At 46.2% G+C, this 22,963-nt stretch overlaps 1 protein-coding gene across 5 annotated transcripts in view; it reads left to right on the forward strand.

The window, feature by feature from the left end:
* KIAA2012 (KIAA2012 ortholog) overlaps positions 1 to 22,963 on the forward strand; it is a 389,440-nt gene that overhangs the window by 129,256 nt on the left and 237,221 nt on the right. For 4 of the 5 annotated variants that reach the window (XM_029606277.1, XM_029606281.1, XM_029606279.1 and 1 more), the window contains 3 exons: positions 7,085 to 7,233; positions 10,324 to 10,495; positions 18,507 to 18,755. In XM_029606277.1, the coding sequence (XP_029462137.1) occupies positions 7,085 to 7,233; positions 10,324 to 10,495; positions 18,507 to 18,755 (570 nt within the window). The remainder of the gene's footprint in view (positions 1 to 7,084; positions 7,234 to 10,323; positions 10,496 to 18,506; positions 18,756 to 22,963) is intronic. The other variant, XM_029606278.1, reaches the window with a different exon arrangement.

The raw sequence follows: 22,963 nt of genomic DNA on the forward strand, positions 1-22,963 counted from the left end.
ACTTGCCATGATAAAGAGGGTCGGTATGTGATTGCAGCTGGGGTACTGGGTCACCAAAAGATACCCTTTTGCAACGTTTATGGGCCCAATGTTTTTTCTCCGGCTTTTTTTTCGTTCCTGGTGGGCTTGCTCACTGGGTTTTTGGACCATGTCTTGGTGCTTGGGGGCGATCTCAATGTGGTAGCGGATAATCAGCTGGATCGGAAGCCGCCCAAACCTGCTGATGCCCGAGGTTGTTCATTGGGAATTCCATTTCTGTGCGACGAACTTCAGCTTTTGGACGTGTGGCGGGTTCTTCACCCTGGCGAACTGGATTTTACATTCTATTCTAACCCTCACCAGGTTTACTCTCGCCTGGACTATTTGCTTGTTTCTGATAAGTGGTTTGCCCGGGTGGAGGAGGCGACCATAGGTGTACGTTCGATCTCTGATCATGCCCCGGTGTCTGTTATGTTGCGGAGCGATATGGGAGACAGGCCTCCATTTTCATGGCGCATGCGGCCAGATCTTTATTTTGACGAGCAATTTCGGGAACACATTCAGGGGGGCTGGAAGGAGTATATCTTGCATAACTCTACTCCAGATATTTCCGCGGCTACCCTGTGGGAGGCCGGGAAAGCGGTGATGCGTGGGGAGGTGATTGCGTACGTAGCCAAGGTGAATCGTCAACGGAACGCTGAAATTGTCCGCCTTACTCAGGTTCTTAAAACAGCACAACAGCGTCATGCTGTTGATATGACCCCGGACGCTAAGGAACAGGCCGATCAGGCGCGCGCTACGTTAAATACGTTGCTCCATCACCGGGCGTCGAAATCCCTTAAATACTACCAATACCAGCTATATAAATATGGTAATCGGGCTGGGCGATTGTTGGCTCACTTGGTTCGGCCTAGGGGCCAGCGGAAGGTTATTGTTAGTATTAAAGATGGCCGAGGCGTTCGCCGAACGACCTCTGGGGCTATTGAGGCTCGGTTTCTTGAATATTATCGACAATTATATGAGGCGAGGTGCAGCGATCCACTGGTTCGGGAGGCTTTGTTCCAACAGATTGAATGGCCCAGGGTGAATCTAGATCAGTTGACTGCTCTAAATGCCCCTGTCACTGACCAGGAGGTGCATCGGGCTATTCACCGTCTTAAGTTGGGCAAGGCTGCGGGTTCGGATGGGTTCAGCTCCGAGTTTTATAAATTATTAAAATTCCAATTGCTCTCCCCGCTTGCGGCTTTCTATAACGAACTGCTGGAAGTGAAGGCCCTCTCGCCTGCGCTCAATCACTCGGTCATAGTTGTCCTTCCTAAACCGGGTAAGGATCCGGAGGAGGTGGGGTCTTATCGACACATCTCCTTACTAAATGTCGATATCAAGCTCTTGGCGGCTATCTTGGCGGCCAGACTTAGTGTCATTCTTCCCCAACTCGTCCACGACGATCAGACTGGGTTCGTCCGCGGTCGACAGGGGGTACGGAATGTGCGCCGCCTCATGGCTTCCCTTAGTTACTCTGCGGGGGCGGATGCGGTTGTGCTGAGCCTCGACGCGGAGAAAGCCTTCGACTCCTTGTCTTGGGATTTTCTATTTTGGGTGCTGTGTCAGTACGGCCTTGAGGGGGCTTTTGTACAGTGGGTGGAGGTTCTTTATCGTAACCCCTGTGCTAGTATTTTGTTGAATGGGGCTGTGTCTTCCACTTTTGCCTTGCATTGTGGAGTACGACAGGGCTGCCCCCTCTCCCCCTTGCTTTTTGTTTTAGCTCTGGAACCATTGGCCATTCGGTTGCGGGAGGAGCCACAGATTTGGGGGTTGCGGGTAGGTCATCAGTCCCTTCGTACCGCTTTGTTTGCCGATGATATCTTGCTCTTCGTCGGCAAGCCACAAGCCAGTGTTCCAGTCATCATTAATCTATTTGATCAGTTTCAGGCGGTGGCGGGCCTCCGAATTAACTTTGGGAAGTCGGAGGCGCTGGCCCTAAACCCTCAGCTGCAATCATCATGGGTGGGCTCCTTCCCGTTTCGTTGGGCGCCAGATCGGCTGAAATACTTGGGTGTTTGGATTCCGAGGGATTTAAGGCACCTGTATGAGCTGAATGTTACTAGCCTCTTGGGGCGGATCTGTACACAGCTTGAGGCGTGGACCTCGCTCCCCTTGTCCCTTTTCGGGCGCTGTGCTCTTATCAAAATGACCATAGCCCCTAAGATATTGTATGTCCTGTCTATGATCCCCTGTTGGCTGCGAGATAAGGACTTAAGGGGACTGTACAAGGCCTTTCAGCTTTTTCTTTGGAGGGGAAGGAAAGCCTGTCTGAGCTACCAGACTATGACCTATTCACGGGCCCAGGGGGGTTATGGCCTGCCCGATTTTCGTTGTATAACGCCGCCTGCCAGCTGCGATTCATAGGGGAATGGCTAACGGGGGAATATAAATTTTGTGCACAGGGGCTTCTATCGGGCATGGCTGCCCCTTGGTCGCCACTGAGTCTTATTCAGTCTAGCGCACTGGAGCGTCGAAGGCTTGAATACCCTAGAGTCTTGATATCTCCCTGTATTGCAGCCTGGCGGTGCTTACGGGGACAGAGGGGGCTGGAGGGGGTGGTTTCTCTCCTCCTGCCCTTGACTGGAAATGTGGGATTTGTGCCGGGTAGGGACTGTGGGGCTCTGTTTTCTAAGTGGGCGAATAATGGTGCAATGTTTGCCTTTCATTTTTATGACACGGATACCCATCTATTGCTGGACTTTAATACTTTGGCCAACACCTACCACCTTCCAACTCATCAGTTTTTTGCATATCTGCAAACCAGGCATTATTTGACCTCCTTTCATTGGACACCTGAAAGGGTTGGATTGGAGTCGCTTACGCTACTAAGGTCTTCGACATGGCTCTTCTGGCAAATACCATAACGGGCTGGGCTGCGCTGAGCCGATCGTGGCTTGCAACCCCGCGCTTGGAAGTTCTAGCGGCCAAGTGGTCTAGCACTTTTGGAGAACCCCTTTCCGTGCACTATTTGGTGAAGTGTTTCGATGCGGTACATCGTCAACTACCAGATATTGGTCTTCGCGAGGTACAGTTTCGCATACTACAGCGGATCTACTGCGACGATGTGCGACGCTTCCGGATGGGGAGTACGGATTCTCCTCTTTGTATTAAATGTGGCCGTGAGGAGGGTACCTTGGTACATAGACACTATTCTTGCCCTATTCTCCACTCTTTTTGGACTACAGTGGTTGGAGTGATTTCTCAGTGCACGGGTGTATTGCCGCCTACAACGGGGCAGTTTTTTCTATCCAGTCCACAAGCTTGCACTGCTGAGGTCAACCGATCAAAGGATCGATTTGGACGTATTGCGACTATGCTGGCATGTCGCACCATACTGTCCGGATGGGCGGAACCTGGGACGGCCCCCACTACAGCAGCGTGGTTCCAGCGTATGGCCTTGGTTTTGCAGATGGAACGTTTAGATTTTTTGAAAGGCCATCGAAAGCCTGATCAGTTATATGGGGCTTGCTGGACTCAATGTGTGTCAATGTTACCAGCCTCAGTTCAGGCCGGACTGCGGGAGAGTGGGTACAGTACTGACTGGATACAATCAATGGTCTCTGGAGGGAAGGGAAGGGTTCAGGGGGGGAGGGGGGGCCAGGTGTGACTGTAGTGTGCATGGGCTGATTGTGGAGCGGTGAGGAAGGAGGGAGGGGGGGTATTTTCTGAAATAAGTAAAGGGCAGAGAGTGACTGCTGGCCTAGGCGGCTACTGATATCCGGGAGTGTTATATGCCTTTCTTGTTACAGTTCCCTCCTTGTGTGGGTTTGCTCTTGATTGTTATGTTTTGTACTTGGCTGGTTGGTTGTCTTTCGTGCCAATAAAAAATTATTCTGATAAAAAAAAAGAAAATTACACCAGACACTTGAACTTGCATTATGTTAACTTTCCCAAAGTTCTGGGAGAAGGAATTTATACCACCTTGAAAAGTTATTTTCATCAAAGTCTTGGATTTGACTTAGAGAAACCAGCCATAAATAAAGCCTTTTTTTCTGTCTAACCCTAGCAAAGATAGACTCCTCAAGGAGGTCAATTGGATAGTATTTCTACTTTAACACAGTTTCTTGAAGACTCCAATGAAGTGATGATAGAGAGGGCCACCCTGCTTGTTTCCTTTTTAATGGAGCAAGAGCTGAATGAAACAATGAGGAGATATTTTAAATATATATCCTCAAATTTCCATAGGCAAACTATTTGTGTGTTCCCCGACTTTGCTAGGGCGCAACACAAGTTAGAAGGCAAAATTTTTTATCTTTGAGGGCCCAAGTGATTACTTTGGGATACTCTTTCACACTTAGATATCCCTGTAAGTGTGTGATACGGCGTCAAAATGATTGTTACATTTTCTTTTTCCCTGAGCAATTGAAATCCTTCCTAAATTCCAGGACTGTAATAACAACAATTCCTCCTGGGCAAGAGAAATCCCTGACATGATCTAATAAGGAATTTTTCTACCATTCATGTTAAGCTAATTTCAGATACAGTATGTTTCTTTTGAAACTCCCCCAGGATTACTAGCCCTTTATATTATATTATGTTTCCTTTTAAAGAATGATGTATTGTTAGTAGATATTATAGTTGAGTACTTATTTTTTGTGTAATTATCATATTATCTATAATAATGTTTTTTAAAAATGTATACAACCTAACTTAAATCATCAGAATGTAGCGAACTAAAATAACAAAGATGACTAGATACTAATTAGATACATGATAAACAAATTAACAAGAAATTGTACTATGTACAGAATGTGAAATTTAATTTATTTTTGTACTTCATTTCTCATGTCCTGATCTTTAATTAATATGTATTTGAGAATTCAGTTGATAAATGTTAAGGTCTGTTTATGAATACTTCCTATGTAATCCTTCATTCTCTGCTGATTTATACCTATGAATGTCATTATTGTAAACCGTTGTGATCTTTACATGGAACAATGGTATATAAATTTATTTATTTATTTTATTTATTTATGAGTTTTATATATCATCATTCGGTTTTGCCATCACAACGGTTTACAATTTTCGATGGGTAAGATGTTAAGAGGTTAATTTGGGGATTAACATCGTATTCATATTGGTTAACATGTTTAAATAAATGGCCTAGTACAAACTGACAATCAAATAGTTGATTAATACAAAATCTCAGGTATTGGGAGCACATCAAAAAGTCCATACTATGGCTTGTTTGTGGCAAATTGCCTAGTCTGTACCAGGGGTAGGCAGCGTTAGTCCTCACGTACCCCAAGCTTATCCAATTTTCAAGATATCCCTAATTAACATTCATGAAGTGTATTTGAATGTACTGCCTCCATTGTTTGCAAGTATGTCTCATGCATTTTCATTGTGGATGTACTGAGCATATTTGAAACTGGATATCCTGAGCTCATTTGAAACTGGTCGGAGATAATTCTTTTTTATTCAATGGACAATTAAGCTCTGGAATTTGTTGCCAGAGAATGTGGTTAGTGCAGTTAGTGTAGCTGGGTTTAGAAAAAGTTTGTATAAGTTCTTGGAGGAGAAGTCCATTAGCTGCTATTAATCAAGTTGACTTAGGAAATAGCCAGTGTTATTACTGGCATCAGCAGCATGGGATCTACTTAGTGTTTGGGTACTTGCCAGGTTCTTGTAGTCTAGATTGGCCACTGTTGGAAACAGGATGCTGGGCATGATGGACCCTTGGTCTGACCCATATGGCAATTTATGTTCTTAACCCCGACCATCTTGTGGTGCTTGAGATATAGCCTACTCATCAGTACATGAACAATGAGAAATGGGCTTCCACTTCTCTGTCAGGAGGTAGCCAGGTTGTAGTACTGGGCTTTTAGGTATATCACTTAAGAGCCACTTACCCAAATGGGAAAGGAAAACATCTTAGAAGGCAGCCTGAGTCATCACCTGTCAGACATCTATGTGTGGTCCCTTGATGAGATTATGGTATATATGATCTTCCTTGAGTGGGGGCTACTTAGGATGTATTTGTAACAGACCTGAAAAGGAAGGTACCAGTTTTCTGCTTTAGGAGGAGATCAAAAGACAAACTAGCAGTAGATGACTTCTCTTTTCATTGAGGAATGGGCTTTTTGTATGTTTGTTATCCAATATCTATGGTAGATGAAATCTTGTAAAAACTCAGAAGAGACAGAGGATCTATGATTCTTATACACCTATATTATCTGAGATGTAGGCTTTCTCACCTTCTAGAGTTGACAGTCAAAAAGCCCATTACGTTAAGATGTCCTCCAAGCCTTTTAACGGTACTCCACTCCAACATTCAGTTTCTAAAGCTCTTGCAGTTTAGATATTGAGAGTGTAGTAATTAGTAAACTTGGCGTAATTGTCTCCAGTTTTTCTGGCTTTTTTCAGTTTAATTTAAATTTGGAAATGTTTAAATTGAAATTAATTTTTGATTCTGTGATAGAATCGCTCATTTGAATAATGTAAGAGAAAGGGCTATTTCTATTGCTGGGCCCCAACTGTGGAACTCTCTACCATAGGAATTAAGGATGGAATCAGACATTAAAGTATTTAAAAAGAGTGTTAAAATGTGGCTATTCTAACAAGCCTTCCAAGAGTCTTAACTTAATGATTATATTTCCCCTTTATTTTATATACTTAGTTACATATATTATCTCTGCTCATACTGTTCTGCATCTTTAACTGTTTACATTTTTTGTAATGTTTTTTTTTAGTAATTATTTACTATTTTATTTGTTTATATTAGTTTATTATGAAACATTGTATTTATTTATTTATTTCCTTTCATTCTAATTTTGGAAATGCAAATATTTTTAAATGAATTTCTTTAATGTATACTGTTTAATGTAAACTGAATATTGTTTAATGTAAACTGATGTGATATTTTCTCATAAAACATCGGTATATAAGCATAAGAATAAATAAATAAATAAATGTTTCTTGAAATCATCATTCAGTTTACAGATGTAAAAAAAAGACATGCAAATGAAAAAAATACAAAATATAAACAAACACACAATACTTTACATCATGCTGCGAAATCCCTCCCAGAGGTCTTTAATTCTGTACTTTCTCTGTTTAGTTGCAGTTAAACAAAGGCACGAGAATCACCAGCAGGACAAATTAGACCAGTCCTTCTGCGAAACCCCTGCTGGAGGAAGCCTCTTCCCCCCTATCACGTCTTCTCTGGGTGCCGAGCATGGAGCAAGCAAAGAGGCAAAAACAGAGCAGGTCAGTTCCATATATTAAATCCCAAAATATTGCCGTTATTGTACCAAGGAGGAGAAATGAAGACAGAGCCAGCTTCCTGTCTCTGGGTCAGCTGAAGTCCTGCAGAAGCATGTGTTATGTTTGTGCAGTGCTAATTAGATAGAGGAAACCTCCCTGCCTGCCCATAGTCTTGTCATGTGCTTTCCTCTCTCCAAGATGGGAGAGTTCAGAAAGGTACCTTTCTTTTATTTGTTGCTCTTAAATACTGCAAACTACTGCAGTATTGAGTCTATTGTGACAGGGGCTGTCAATCCAGGCTTGGTCAATAATAATTTGCCCTTGTAAAGACTTTAAGGATTTTCCCTTAACCTCTGCAGTTGGGGTCTGGGTAATGGCATTACTGAAGTGGTTTAATGATGGAATTGACATATCTGTTTAAGGGTTGTGCGTCTAAAAGAGAGTTTTGAAGGAGAATGGGGTATAAACTCTGCCTGGTCTGTGTTCAATATCATTCTGAATGTTATTAAAGGTTAAAACCTGGTCACTTAACCTCCACCATTCTATTCAATAGTACTAGTCACCTGAGTATTAGATAATGTGTGTTATTTATTTATGTATTTAAAATACATATATCTCATGCACTTCAAGGTTCAGGATGGGGTACAAAATAACGTGTATAATATATAACACATATAAACAAACATCAAACAAAGTGAAATATTTCTAGAAAAGCCCAAAATCAGGGTTAGTTCTATTTTCTAAGTGACAGTAAGCAACCCAACAAAAGGGAAAACTGAGAGATTCAATATGAAAAATCCAATACCATAAGCTACAAAGGACCTGCAGGGTCCTTTAAATAATATGGAGGCCAATATTCAGCCATAGCTGGCTAAGTAAGACTTATCCAGCTAACATAGCCGGGATATTCAGTGGTGTGGCATGCCACTGAATATATCTGGATAAGTTTAAAGTTAGCTGGATAAGATAACCAGCTAACTTTTGACCTGTTCAAAAGTAGCCAGTTAAGTAGCTCCTCCCAGTTACGTCTCCAGATGGCCTCTTTTTATCTGGCTAGATTTAGCCGGATAATGATTTTTCCGGCTAAAATATAGCGGGGAAAAAGGCTGAATATACAAAAATTTGCCATTGGATAACTGTAAGCTATCCATCTAAATGGCTTTTGAATATTTACCTCATGGTGATTGGAACCTCTAGAGGAAGTTCCCTTAAAACTTTATAAGATAGGATTCAAGTGTTTTGGCAGGGAAATTCAGCTGGATTCAGTAGGCGGTTGGTGAAGGCCATCGGTGCCTCTTCTGATGGGGGCTCTGAAGTAGCTTTCCTCCTCAAGGGGTAAGGCCCGAGAGGCTGAAGAGGGTTTTCTCCCTCAAGGGAAAATTCCAAGGAGTTTGAGAGAAGTTACCGAGAAGGAAAGAACTGGTGATAGCTGGAAGGTACTAGGCTGTTTCCAGTAGATGGAAAACACTTTATGGAAACTATGGAACTGTACAAATTGGGCCGCTATTGGGAATAATTTTGTGCAAAAATGTGAGTAGTAAGATGTAAACTGTGGAGGAAGAATGTTTTTTGTTGTTGCTGTTGATCTTGCTACTACCTCAGTGCTGTAAGAGCAAAATCTGAAGCTGCTTCTCTGTAAGTAAGGAAGCAGCTGGAAAGTGAGAGCTTGTCCTAGAAGAGGAGGGTTCCAAAGTGCTGAAATCTTTCCAGGAAATAAGGGAAAGAGATTCCAAAACAATGTAATGGGGTGTGCATTCTTTGGAAATGAGAAATTTTAGGTAAAACAATTTTTATTGGGTTTTTCAAAAACGTACAACATCACTTAACTATGATCATAAGTTACTCGGAAATGAGAAATTTTAACAAAATTCCCCCCCCCCCCCCCCCCCCACCCACCACCACAAAAAAAAGATCAATTCTGGATTTAAAAAAAAAAAGAGGCAGCATGGGGCCCATTCCAGGAGTGGGACTTAATCAGAGCCAGGCAGCAATGATATTCAGTGCTATCCAGATAAGTTTAGTTGGGTAAGTCTGCTTGTGGTAGAGAGCAGGTCTAAAGTTATCCAGGTGAGTTTACCTAGATAACTTTATACCTACCCAAATACATTAACCATATAGCCAAGTAAGGTAAAAAAAATAAAACAACCCATGCAGGCCAGCAGTGACCCAATTGCCCCCCATCCTCTATTCTAGCAAGATAAATAAGGCCATAGCAACCCAATCCCCCCTTTCCCTACTTATAAAAGTGAGGCATTACCCTGGGCCCAAAGCACCTAAAGTCTTCCATTACTTCAGCAGGAGAAGAAAAAGCAAAATAAAAGTGTTATGTTGGTGGGGGGTGGAGAGCCGCCAGTCCTTGGCATCTTCCCTTGCACCATCTTTAAAACTATTGGGAGGTGGGCCAGATGCCTCCTTCCCACACACCGCATCAGTCACCTTCCCCACCAGAATGCACAATCAAGCATGACAGTGGCACTCCCCTCCCATCTGCCCAAAGTGAAAACCATTGGTGGAACCACCCCCCTCCTCCACCCAATCCCCCTCCACACACTTCCCGGAAGTCATACCTGAAAAGGCGTGAAAGCCCAACTAGGAGGACACAAGCTTCCTCCTTCCAGCTGGCACCTACTGGCACTTAGTATTCACCCAGCAGGAGCCTCTTCTCCTCCCGCTGGCATACAAGGATGATTTTTGAGTGTTTGGGGGTGGGGTGGGGGGAGATTAAGGGGTGGTGCTCCATTTTTTTTAAGAAGAGAAAGGGTTCCACTGAGTCCAGGATATTTATTTTTAACCGCAACATTTTTTTTTCTTTTCTTTTTTTAGTAAACCGGTAAGTAGCAGAATTACCCAGATAACTTTATTGGGGGTAAATTTGGCAAAGTATATCAAGAGAAGAGAAGTTCTACTGAATATTCAGTTAATGTTATCTAGGTAACTTTACCAGGATAACTTGCTGCTGGCTAGCTTACTGAATATTGACCTATTAAGTGGCAAAGGGTCTATGAGTTAAAAATAGCCAACACTAGGGGATGTTGCAGTGCAGGTCTTCACTTAAAGCATCCTTCTCATCTCTCCAATTCTTATTGTACACAGGGGCAAGATGTGCTGAAATTGCCCCCAATATTAGAGGAAGCTCCCCAAGAACATGCTGTCTACAAGAGTCGGCTCAGAGCCCGTGAGATGCCGAAGGAACTCCTTATCTTCCCATTGCTGTTTCATTTCCCAGAGCAGCAGCTCACCAGAAGGGATGAAAAAGGTACAGGAGGTACTAGTAGAGAAGTATCAGATACCTTTGTTGGCATAACAATTGTACATATATTGCCAAAGTAAGTAAAGCAACAAATTACAAAACAATAAGGGGTAGATTTTCAAAGGGTTACGCGCATAACCCTTTAAAAGCCCTCCTGCACGTGCCGAGCCTATTTTGCATAGGCTCGGCGGCACGCACATATGTCCTGGGGCTTTGAAAAAGGGGCGGGGTGGGCGTGGTGCAAGTCCGGGGGCGGTCCGGGGGCAGGACCGAGGCCTCCAGGACAGCGACTGTGCTGGGGGATGGCGCGCCGGCAGTTGGCCAGTGCGCGCAAGATACGCCTGCCAGAGGCAGGCATAAATACGTGAAATAAAGTGGGGAGGGATTTAGGTAGGGCTGGGGGGTGGGTTAGATAGGGGAAGGGAGGGGAAGGTGGGAGGGAGCGGAAGAAAAGTTCCCGCCGAGGCCGCTCCGATTTTGGAGTGGCCTCGGAGGGAACGGGAAAAGCCATCAGGGCTCCCCTAGGGCTCAGCGCACGAAAGGTGCACAAGTGTGCACTCTCTTGCGTGCGCCAACCCTGGATTTTATAACATGCACGCGGCAGCGCGCTCATGTTATAAAATCGGGTGTACATTTGTGCGCGCCAGGTAGCGCGCACAAATGTACCCCGCGCGCGCTGGTTTCAAAATCTGCCCCTAAGTCAAGTAAAGTTACATGTTATAGAGAGTATAGTATTAGAGATATATTTCCCCTGGTCAGGTTTCATTTTTGACCTGGTATAGCTTCTGTTTCTCCTATTTCTCCCAGAATTATAAAGAGTTTTTCCTGTTCATTCTTTCATAAGAAGTATTTTATTTTCTCTGTGAGCTTTGGGAAATGTGCATCGCTGATATCTTTGTGTTTTTCACAGCATAGGAGGAAATGCTTTTCTGTTTCTATTTCTCCAATGTTGCATAGAGTCTAGCTTCCTCCGGTTTCCAGTTTAGTTTTTGTCTGCATCTTTCTATTTCTAGTCTGGGATCCCTTATTCTGTATTTGGTGGGAGTCTGACTGTTTTTTGCATTTGGGACTGGGGTGAGGTATTCTGCTAGTATGTATTTTCTGTGCAGGTATCTGTAGTAATCTAGCTTGTTCTGTTTTTCAGAGGTTTCTTTTTTGCATATAAGATGCTTAGGGATTTTTTTAAATTAGCTATACAGAGTGTCTGTATAGCTAATTTAAAACTCCCAGATGCATTTAGTCTCAAGCCAAGGTTCTTCAACTCCAGTGTTTGGGGGCTGTAAACAGTCAGGTTTTCAAGATATCCATAATGAATATCCATCATTTTATCCAGCTAACTTTAGAACAGTCCTATGGGCCAAGCAGACTTAGCTGGATAAGTTATTCAGCTAACTCTGAGTTAGCTGGATAACTTATCTGGCTAAGTTGGCTCCTCCCCAAAGTGCCTTCACCCTGCTTGCCAGCTAAGTGGTGGCCACTCAATGGGCTGGATATTCACCTGCCATTACTTAGCTTGAAAAATCCTAACATATCCAGCTAAGTAGTGCTGAATATGGCCTTCGAGTGACTCCAGAATTTGTATATTATGTACTTTAAGAGAGAATGCCTGAAGGGAGGGGAGAAGTGGGGAAGGGAAGAAATGTGCCCAGAGGAAGGGAGGGGAGGTGGGAGAATGGGAGATATATCTGGAAGGAGAGAGCATGAGGGAGAGAAGTGAGGAAAATGCCTAGAACAGTGGTTCCCAACCCTGTCCTGTGGACCCCCCAGCCAGTCAGGTTTTCAGGATATCCACAATGACTATGCATGAGAGAAAATTTGCATGCACTGCCTCCACAACATGCAAATTTTCTCTCATTCATATTTATTGTGGATATCCTGAAAACCTGACTGGCTGGGGGGGGGGGGGGGTCCCCAGGACAGGGTTGGGAACCACTGGCATAGAGAGAGGGGAAAGAAGGAGGAGAACTGTCTGCAGGAGGAGGGGAATGCCTGGAGGGAAGGAATGCCTGGAGGGTAGGAAGAGCGATGGGGAAAGGGAGAGAGAATGCCTGGAGAGTTAGAGAGAGAGAATAGAATGGATGAAGGGAGAAGGAGGAGAGAATTTCTAGAGGATGGAGGAGGGAGTAATAACTGGAAGAGAGTGAGAATGCCTGGAGGGAGGGAGAGTTTATGCAGGAAGGGAAAAATAGGGATAATGCCTGGAGGAAGGGGGAAGAAAAGGGAGAAAATTTCTGGAGGGAAAGGAAGAGACAATGCCTGGCGGGAAGGAGGGTGAAGGGGGTAGGAATAATGTGGGTGCCATTGATAAATTTTGTCCAGGGACCTTTGCCCTAGGGCCAGCCCTGCAAGAGAGAAGGATTACAAGAGAAACAATAATTGAGAATCTTTACTTCTACTATACAGCAAAGATTTGGGGTGTAGGTTTATTTTACCTTAAAGTGGGGGCAGAGAGAAATTATTCTCCAAAACCTTATCATCTCCAGATAAAGGGCCCGCACCACAGTCCCTCCCATCAGATTCTGGAATGACCCACAAGCTGCAGAAACTTATCTTCAAAAAGCAGTATTTTAATCAACCTTTTCCCTGTATGTACCCGGATCAGTCCAGACACCTGGGTTGTGACTCCGCACCAGCAGATGGAGACAGAGCAAGATCTGTCGGGCTCCAATACATATAGCAAGGTGCCACCCACAGCCCCTCAGTCTTTCTCTGTCTCCAGCAGATGGGGCAGGTACAACCACAGCCTCTGGGGTCCCTGGGGAGGGTTTTTGGCTAGTTAGTCAGGTTCTTCAGGGATATTGGTGGTGATTTAGAAGGTTTAAAAAAAAAAAAAAAAAAGAGGACTAAGGAAGAATTGTCGTCCTGGGAGCCTCCCAGGGGGGTTGTAAGGTTCTGAGGGGACCATCCCCCCCTGGTTGAGGCCGCCGCTAAGGTTCGAGGACCCGGCCCTTCAGGTTAGCGACGTTGGGGGGTGACACCGGGGAGCCCGGTTCACTCACCCCACACGGGGCGGCGATCACGCCGGCCGAGACCGGCCCCCCCGACCGACCTCGGACGGCCCTTCGCCTCCCGAGACGCATATCGAACAGATGCCGTTGCGAGATAAGCGCGCGCGCGCTGAGCCGCAAGCACGGCAAGCCGAGCCTCGGGGCATTCCTGCCCGTCCGGAGCCCTCCCCCGCGAGCCGAAACACCGAAAACACCAAGCCGACTGGCGCCCAGCGACGGGAAACGGAGAGCCGGCGCACGGAGAAAATAAAAACAGAAATCACTTTTTTTTTCTTTTTTTTTTATACTTGCCGGTGCTGTCCAAGGTCCTGCTAGTGCTGCTCCAGTGAGGGGTGAGTGAACCGGGCTCCAGCCATCTTGGAAACAGTACGGGAGGCCACGCGGGTGGCTGCAGGGGATAGCGCCCTGCCTCCCGCGCTTTCTCCACAGCAAAGGCCCTCCGGGGGGGGGGGGGACCCGGGGGCCGCTGCGTCACCAAGGTCGGAGGATAGTTTTGATGACGCATCCTCCCTATCGGATTCCTCTTTTTCGTCAGATTTTTCGCTCCTGCTTCACAAGGTTCTGAAGCACAAACTTTTTAAGTGCAAGGCAGGCAAGAAGTTAGCCGCTGGGCGACTGGAGAGACATTCACGGTCCCAGAAGAGGAAAGCCAGGGATAGGTCCCGGAGGAGCTCGGAGCCTCCTAAGGAAAAGCGCCCGTTGCGTGGTGCCCCGCGGGGCACGGACACCGACTCCTCCTCGCAGGATGAGGCGCAATCGCCCACAAGGCCCCTGGGGGGGGCCGATGAGGCGGATGAGGAAGTGACAGTCCAGTCTGGTTCCAGTAAAGGCACTACAGCTGCGGACGGTGATGACCCGAAGGTGGTAAGGCTGTTTAGAAGAGAGGAACTGGGCCCGCTTATTCCGGCCATTCTTCAGGAGCTAGGGGTGGACGCCCCTCCAGTGGAGTCCCGGCCGGGGGCCAAAATGGATCCGGTGTTGTTGGGCCTCAGTGGTCTAGCTGTGGCTTTTCTTTTTCATTTCTGGGTGTCGGATATACTACTCCGGGAATGGGACACTCCGGAGTTGGGCCTGAAAGTGAGTAAGGCCATGGATAAACTTTATCCGCTGCCAGAGGACGTGTTGGAGCTTCTCCATCTCCCCAGAGTGGACGCAGAGATATCGGCAGTAACAAAGAGGTCGACGATTCCAGTAACAGGGGCCACTGCATTGAAGGACATCCAAGACAGGAAGCTAGAGCTCCAGCTGAAGAAAGTTTTTGAGGTCTCTGCTCTAGGGGTCCGCGCCGCCATATGTAGTAATTTTGCCTTGAGGGCAAGTCTGCGCTGGGCCCAGGTACTCCAGGCCAATGCGGGTCTCTCGGAAGAGGAATCTGCTCAAGCGAATCGCTTGGAGGCGGCGATCGCTTACAGCATGGATGCGCTATATGACCTGCTGCGCACATCGGCCAGATCTATGGTCTCGGCGGTTTCCGCACGTCGTCTCCTTTGGCTACGGAACTGGGCGGTGGATGGTTCCTCCAAAGCTCACCTGGGCTCACTGCCGTTTAAGGGGAAGTTGTTGTTTGGCAAGCAGCTGGATGATCTGATGCAATCGCTTGGCGAGAACAGGGCATTCAAGCTACCTGAGGACAGGCCTAGGTCGCGGAGCTCCTTCCCCAATAGGACACGGTTTCAGGGGAACAGAAGGTCATGCCCCCAGAGATCTTCTGGTTCGTCTTACCATCCCGGTTCTTCCAGGCAGTCGTCATGGACTCCGTCCTTTCGAGGAAAGCGATTTGGGAAGCAAGGTGGACCTTCGTTGGGATCGGGGTCTAAAGCTTCCCAATGAAACGCGTGTGGTCCATTCCTCTCAGCCAATCCCGTCAGCCATGCCAAACGTGGGAGCCAGGTTGACGTTTTTTACAGGGGAATGGACCAAAATAACATCAGACCAGTGGGTCCTCAGCGTGATAAGTCAAGGTTACGCTTTAGATTTTGTACGGATCCCTGCAGACAAGTTTCTTGTCTCACCCTGCAAGTCCAGAGAAAAGCGAGTAGTGGTGCAAGAGACTCTTCGACGCCTGGAGGACTTGGGAGCGATAACCCCAGTACCTCCCAGGCAGCAACACAAGGGCCGTTACTCCATTTACTTTATAGTGCCAAAAAAGGAGGGCACGTTCAGGCCGATTCTGGACTTGAAAGGGGTCTACAGGTGTCTTCGAATTCCACGATTCAAGATGGAAACGATTCGATCGGTTGTCGCGTCGGTTCGTCCAAGCGAATTCCTGGCCTCTTTGGACCTCACGGAAGCGTACCTCCATATAGGCATTCAGCCGTGTTATCAGAGGTTCCTCAGGTTCTGCATTCTGGGCAGGCACTATCAGTTCAGAGCTCTTCCCTTCGGTCTCGCCACGGCGCCACGCACGTTTACCAAGGTAATGGTAGTGGTGGCGGCTCAGCTCAGGAGGGAGTGGTTTCTGGTGCACCCCTACTTGGATGACTGGTTGATTCGCAGTGTCGGCAGGCAGTCGCCAGAGTTCTTCAGTTCTTGCGCTCTCTCGGATGGGTGGTCAATCTGGCCAAGAGTTGCTTAGAACCTACCCAGACCCTGGAGTATCTGGGAGCGCTATTCGACATGCAGCAGGCAAGGTGTTTCTCTCCAAGGGGCAGGTGCTCAAGCTGCAGGGTCAGGTGAGGCGATTGTTATCCCTACAGATCCCACAGGTTTGTGATTATCTGACGGTCTTGGGCTCCATGGCATCCACACTAGCGTTGGTTCCCTGGGCTTTCGCTCATCTACGGCCATTGCAATCAGCATTGCTCTCCCGCTGGAAGCCGGTGTCCGAACAATTCCACCTCCCGCTCCCGCTCACGGATCAGGCGAGGACCATTCTCCACTGGTGGTTGGTGTCGGACCATCTGATGTGCGGAGTATCCCTAATCATGCCCAACTGGACGGTGGTCACCACGGACGCCAGTCTTTCTGGTTGGGGTGCGGTCTGTCTTGGACGGTCGGTGCAGGGACAGTGGTCCAGGGCTCAATCGCAGTGGTCCATCAATCGCTTGGAGACTAGGGCGGTGACATTAGCGCTGCAATCCTTCCTTCCACTGATACGGGGGAAGACGGTCAGAGTGTTGTTGGACAATGCAACGACCGTGGCGTATATAAATCGGATGCGGTGGTAGCCACCTTGTTGAGGTCTAGGAAACAGTCTACGTCCTTAGCCTATGTTCGGGGGTGGGCAGTGTTCGAAGACTGGTGTAGGGATCGCAGAGTGGATCCTATGACAGCGTCCATATCCGATGTCCTAGCTTTTCTTCAGGGGGGTCTCTCGAAGGGCCTCTCTTGTAGTACCCTGCGGGTCCAGGTAGCGGCACTAGGTTGTCTCAGGGGTAAAGTGCGCGGGGTGACTCTGGCTCTGCACCCGGATGTCGCTCGTTTTCTTAGGGGGGCTAAGCATTTACGTCCTCCGTTGCGACAGCCTTGCCCGTCCTGGAATCTTAATTGGGTACTCTCAGTTTTGTGTTCGGCACCTTTTGAGCCTATCAAGCGGGCAACGATAAAGGATCTTACGCTGAACACGGTTTTTCTCGTTGCGATCCCGTCGGTGAGGCGAGTTTCGGAGTTGCAGGCACTGTCATGTAGGGAGCCGTTCATGTGGTTCTCGGATTTGGGAGTCTCCTTACGGACGGTCCCCTCCTTTTTGCCAAAAGTGGTGTTGGCGTTTCACTTGAATCAGTCGATCGAGCTCCCCGCTTTTCCGGTGGGGGAGCTGTCGGAGCCGAAAGCGAGGGAGTTTCGGAAGCTGGATGTGCGGAGGGTCCTCCTCCGCTATCTGGAGGTCACTAACCCTTTCAGGGTGACAGATCACTTCTTTGTTCTGTTTTCCAGTCCGAAGAGAGGTGGTACGGCTTCCCGGACTACGATTGCCCGTTCGCTTAAGGAGGCCATTGGCTCAGCATACATAGTGCGGGGAACACCTGTTCCCGTGGGCCTCAGGGCTCACTCAACACGATCGCATGCTGCTTCCTGGGCGGAATCCTCTCAGGTGTTGCCTCAGGAGATTTGTAGGGCGGCTACGTGGAAGTCGTTACATACCTTTACTAGACCTTACCGGCTGGATGTTCAGGCCGCTGATTCTGGGGGTTTTGGTGAGAGGGTACTCCGAGCGGGACTCTCTGGTTCCCACCCTCGGTAAGTTGGCTCTGATACATCCCAGGTGTCTGAACTGATCCGGGTATGTACAGGGAAAGGAAAATTAGTTTCTTACCTGATAATTTTCGTTCCTGTAGTACCACGGATCAGTCCAGGACCCCGTCCATATTGTCTGTGTTGTCGGCGCTGAAGTAACGGAGAGTCCGCTCGTTGGATTCAATGGTTGCATATGATTATACTCGTTTCTCTCCTTTGGTTCTGGGAGTTCTGTTCCAGTCGAGAGTTTGTGAATTTGGCCCTTGTTGCGGGCAGTTTAGTTAGATAGTTTGTTCGTTCTCTGCTTTGACATTACGTAAGACTGAGGGGCTGTGGATGGCACCTTGCTATATGTAGCGGAGCCCGACAGATCTTGCTCTGTCTCCATCTGCTGGTGCGGAGTCACAACCCAGGTGTCTGGACTGATCCGTGGTACTACAGGAACGAAAATTATCAGGTGAGAAACTAATTTTCCTTTAGTCAATCAACAAAACATGAAACATAGGTGAATGGGGTAAAACAAGAATAAACAGCTTAGCTTTAAAATAAAATGTATATTAAATAAAAGTCACAAGTAAAAAAACATGTACGAGGTCCAAACTGCTCAGAGATCTGCTGACTGAATGGTGTTCAGTTTTGCAGAATCAGCTATTATGTGAGGTCTTGAAAAACAGAACAGTTCCATTCACTCAGAGAGATAAACAGATGTCATGCGAAACAACCATGGGTTATACTCCTTCCAAATGGCATCAATGGACTCACTCTGTAATGCATCACGTTTATATGCTAGCACTTGATGTGATAAGTCAAGGCAGCCCTAAATTTGTTTTTATTTTCATTTGCAGGAGCTGCTCAGGATGGTCAGGGATCTGAAATCATGGACAATGAGAATCCAGAGCCCTCTCTGCATGATCCTCTCTCCATCAAAGCCCCACGGGAGGGATTTAGGGATTTTCAGATAGATATTGATTGGAATTCTAGTCCACATCCAGACAGCTCCTCCTTACCTCTAATAACCAAACAGGAGCTTATTCTAGAGGGGGAAAACGCAGAAAAAGGAGAGAATGCTGGAAAAGAGGACACCTGCGCCAGAGGTCAGTGAGTTCAACCAGCACAGAAACTGCACATTTATCTCTGCTATCGCTATGAGGTTATAGTCGATGCGCGTATGTTATAAAATAGCTGCGTCCATGTGTGCATGCCGGGACCCGTTCGCACATGGATGCATGTGCGGGCCTTTTAAAATCTAGCTTTAAGTGTGTAAAGTTCCTCTGCTGTTCAAGCTAAGTAATTCCCAAATAGCAAACGTGATTCACGGCCCACTTGAGAGGGAAAGGACCCTCCCAGAGATTTTACAAGGTAAGATTGAGAGGAAAAGCGTCCGATTTGGTTTAATTAATTCGGAGACCTGAAAACCTCCCAAATTTGTTGATTATCCTAATAATATCCCCAAGACTCCTTTAGGGATTACCCACAAAAATCATCATATCATCAGTGAATAGGCTTAGTTTCACCATCTTATTCCTAATCTTCATGCCTTCAAAGGATGACAGTATACGAAGTTTAGCTGGAAAGGGTTCCAGGGCAAGGATAAACAGCAGAGGGACAATGGGCATCCCTGCCTTGTGCTCCTCACCTGAGTGAATTTCTGAAAAAGCCCTGTTTACCATTAACTGTGCTAAGGGTTTTGTTATATAATAATTTTACCCACTGTAAAAATTCCTCCCCAACCTTGAATCGTTCTAATACCCATAATAGGTAAGGCCATTCCACATAGTCAAATACTTTTCAGCATCAATGCTGACTAAATGTCCATCTTTGTTACCAACCACAGCAGCTTGGATGGCTGTTATTGCTTTCAGCAAATTGGTATTAGAAAGTCTCCCTTTAATGACAGAGACACCACTTCACAGACAACCGAGTTCAATTGAAAAGCTAGGACAACAGCTAATATCTTTATAGCCTGATATGAGAGAAATCGGTCTGTACGATTGTGAGAGGGTATGATCTTTTCCAGGCTTAGACAGTAGAATAACCTTTGCAAGGTTATGGCCCGCTTAAAAATTTCCTCTGTCCCTTGCTTCATGGAACATATTTTTAAGAGGAGAAAATATGGCATCTCCTATTACTTTATAAAAGTCTAGCCCCAAGCCTTCATGCCCAGGAGCTTTGACTAATTTTAAATTTGAGATAACTCTACAGATCTCCACCACTGTAACAAGTGTCACCAAGAGTCCTTTAGCCTGGTTCCCTAGTTTAAAAAACCTCAAGATCTTGAAAAAAGACCTGCTGTGTCTGTACATTATTAGGGCCAGCTGCGTATAATGATTTGTAGTAGGCCTCAAAACACTTAGTTTCAAGGGAGAGGTTGAAAATGTTTGTGAGTTCAAATAAATTTGAGTGATAACTCCACTGAGGCAAGAATTAGATTTAACCAGTCTAGCTAGAAGTTTATCGGATTTATTACCCCACCAATAGAGTTTAAATGTAAGATACAAAAACTTTTGCTGTGCCTTGTATTCCAACAATATGTTAAGCTCCTTCCAGGTGGCTATGCACGTGAACCCTCCTCAGCATCATGATGCATTTGGTGAGGTCTAGAATTTTCCCATTCTTTTCTCTCTTTGTGCATGCCTGATAAGCTAAATTGTATCCTCTCATGACCGCCTTCATGACAGCACTCCAAAAAAGGATAGGTTCAGTCTCTGGGAGTGAGTTAAATTCTACGTATTCCTTCCATTTATCTTTCAGAAAAATTGCAAACTGTTTGTCACTATAAAGATATGGGGGCCTAGATCATCTTGTTTACCCTGTGATCCCAGGTAACAAAGCTAAAGTAGTATAAAAGAGTAGTAACTACAATCGCATGTTCAGAATAAGGAACATCAGAAATCTCAAAAGATAGCAACTTATTAAAGAATGATTCTGCCAATAGTGTATAATCAATTTGTGAGTATACATTGTGCACATGAGAAAAGAAAGTAAACTCTCTGTCCTCTATGTGCAATGAACGCCAAGAGTCAATCAACTGCAGTTCCTGAGATACAAAAGCCACACCCAGATCAGACTGGATTTTCCAGGGAGTTTTAGCCGGTTTGCAGTCCACCAGGAGGGTTTTCCACCATGTTAAAATCCCCTCCCATAATAATAGTGTAGCCTTCCCGTGATGACAATTTGGCAACCAGATTAGGAAAAAATCCCATGTGAATATATACTTGGGATGTAAAGATTGACCAGAATTATTTTTACCCTTTGCAAGTTCCTTACTACAATTATGTAGCAGACATTGGGCTCCGAAATCCATTTTTCTTTTTCGAAAGTGATGTTTTATTAAACAGAATAGTCACTCCCTGTTATCTCGAATTGAAGGAGGAGAAAAAGCATTGACCCATCCATTCCCTTTTTAATTTTTGATGTTCCTCATTTACCAGATGAATTTCCTGAATAAAAGCTACATGCACCCTATGTTTCCACAAGTCCATTAGCAGCTTTTTTCCTCTTAATAGGGCAGTGCAAATTGTCAATGTTAATAGGAGAAAAAGTAATGTTAGACATCTATCAGTATATGATTGAGCAATAGCTGCCGCTTGATGAAGTGCTGTAAAGGATGGGACCTCCCAGCCTAGGTTCCCTGCCCCCCCCCCCCTTCATCCCCCAAGGCTTCTGAAGGAACAAAATACCTGCAAGTTGCTATACCCAGGCACAGGTGGCCATTAACACACACATACTAACACAGGCATTCATACATTTGAACTATATCCCATCCAAAAATGACATTCCCATCTCCTCCATATCCCTTTTTGAACTGTCAAAAAAATAAAACAAAAAAAAATCTCAACTCCTCAACCGGGGAGGACTCCCCCTGTAATCCTGGCAAAGTACTTTTGTTTCTTCTTCCTTCACCAGCAGGAAGATTTCCGCACCCAATCGAGGTCTCCCGGAGCCAGTAAGGTGCTCAGCTTAGAGGAGTCGGGGCTATAAGTTGATGAAATACTCAAACCATGCTTGGAATAGTGAATACAAGGCAATGAAGATGTTTAAATATTATGCATAATCTGCCTAAATGAACAATAACCAAGGCAGAAAATCTAGGCAAGCTGATAGACTTACATTGTGAAGGAGAACCACCCTACATGACGACTGCTGTGTTGCTGCCTCGCCCTAAGCGGGAATCCCAGGGAACACTATACTGAAAGGGCCCCAGGCTATGGAGCAACCAGAGAACAGTTGGCGATCCACACTGGGACAGGCTCCCTTCATCTCGTTTGCTGCCACACAGAGATGGGTAAATGCCTGCACATTTCCAAAAATCCTAGTGGAGGTGTCCCTGTCATATCAGTCCGGTACCGGGTTACCGCTTAAGTCAACAGACTCCTAAGAACATAAGTCATGCCATATTGGGTCAGACGAAGGGTCTATCAAGCCCAGCATCCTGTTTCCAACAGTGGCCAATGCAAGTCACAAGTACCTGGCAAGTACCCAAACATTAAATAGATTCCAAGCTACTATTCCTTATTGCTTAATGTTATGGACTTCTCTAGGAACTTATCCAAACCTGTTTTTTTTAAACCCAATTACACTAACCTCTGTAATCACATCCTCTGACAATGAATTCCAGAGCTTAATTATGCATTGAGTGAAAAAGAATGTTCCCCAATTTGCTTAAATGAGCTACTTGCTAACTTCATGGAGTGCCCCTAGTCCTTCTATTGTCTGAGAGAGTAAATAATAGAGATGTGAATCGTGTCCTCGATCGTCTTAACGATCAATTTCGGCTGGGAGGGGGAGGGAATCGTATCGTCGCCGTTTGGGTGTTTAGAGTATCGTGAAAATCGTTAAAATCGTGAACCGGCACACTAAAACCCCCTAAAACCCACCCCTGACCCTTTAAATTAAATCCCCCACCCTCCGGAACCCCCCCCCCAAATGCCTTAAATTACCTGGAGGTCCAGCGGCGGTCCGTAGCTAAATCGGGGGAAGGGGGAGGGCAGGAAAACCGGCACACTAAAACTCCCGAACCCCCCCCCCCCCCAATGCCTTAAATTACCTGGGGGTCCAGCGGCGGTCCGGAATGGCCTCCTGCAATTCAATCGTGTTGTCTTCAGCCGGCGCCATTCTGTGCCGCCATTTTGCAAAATGGCGGCGCAAAATGGCGGCGGCCATAGACCAACACGATTCAATTGCAGGAGGCTTTTCCGGACCGCCACTGGACCCCCAGGTAATTTAAGGCATTGGGGGGGGGTTCGGGAGGATGGGGGATTTAATTTAAAGGGTCGGGGGTGGGTTTTAGGGTGTTTTAGTG

The sequence above is a fragment of the Rhinatrema bivittatum genome, chromosome 6 (assembly GCF_901001135.1).
Source record: "Rhinatrema bivittatum chromosome 6, aRhiBiv1.1, whole genome shotgun sequence".
Taxonomy (NCBI): Eukaryota; Metazoa; Chordata; class Amphibia; order Gymnophiona; family Rhinatrematidae; genus Rhinatrema; species Rhinatrema bivittatum.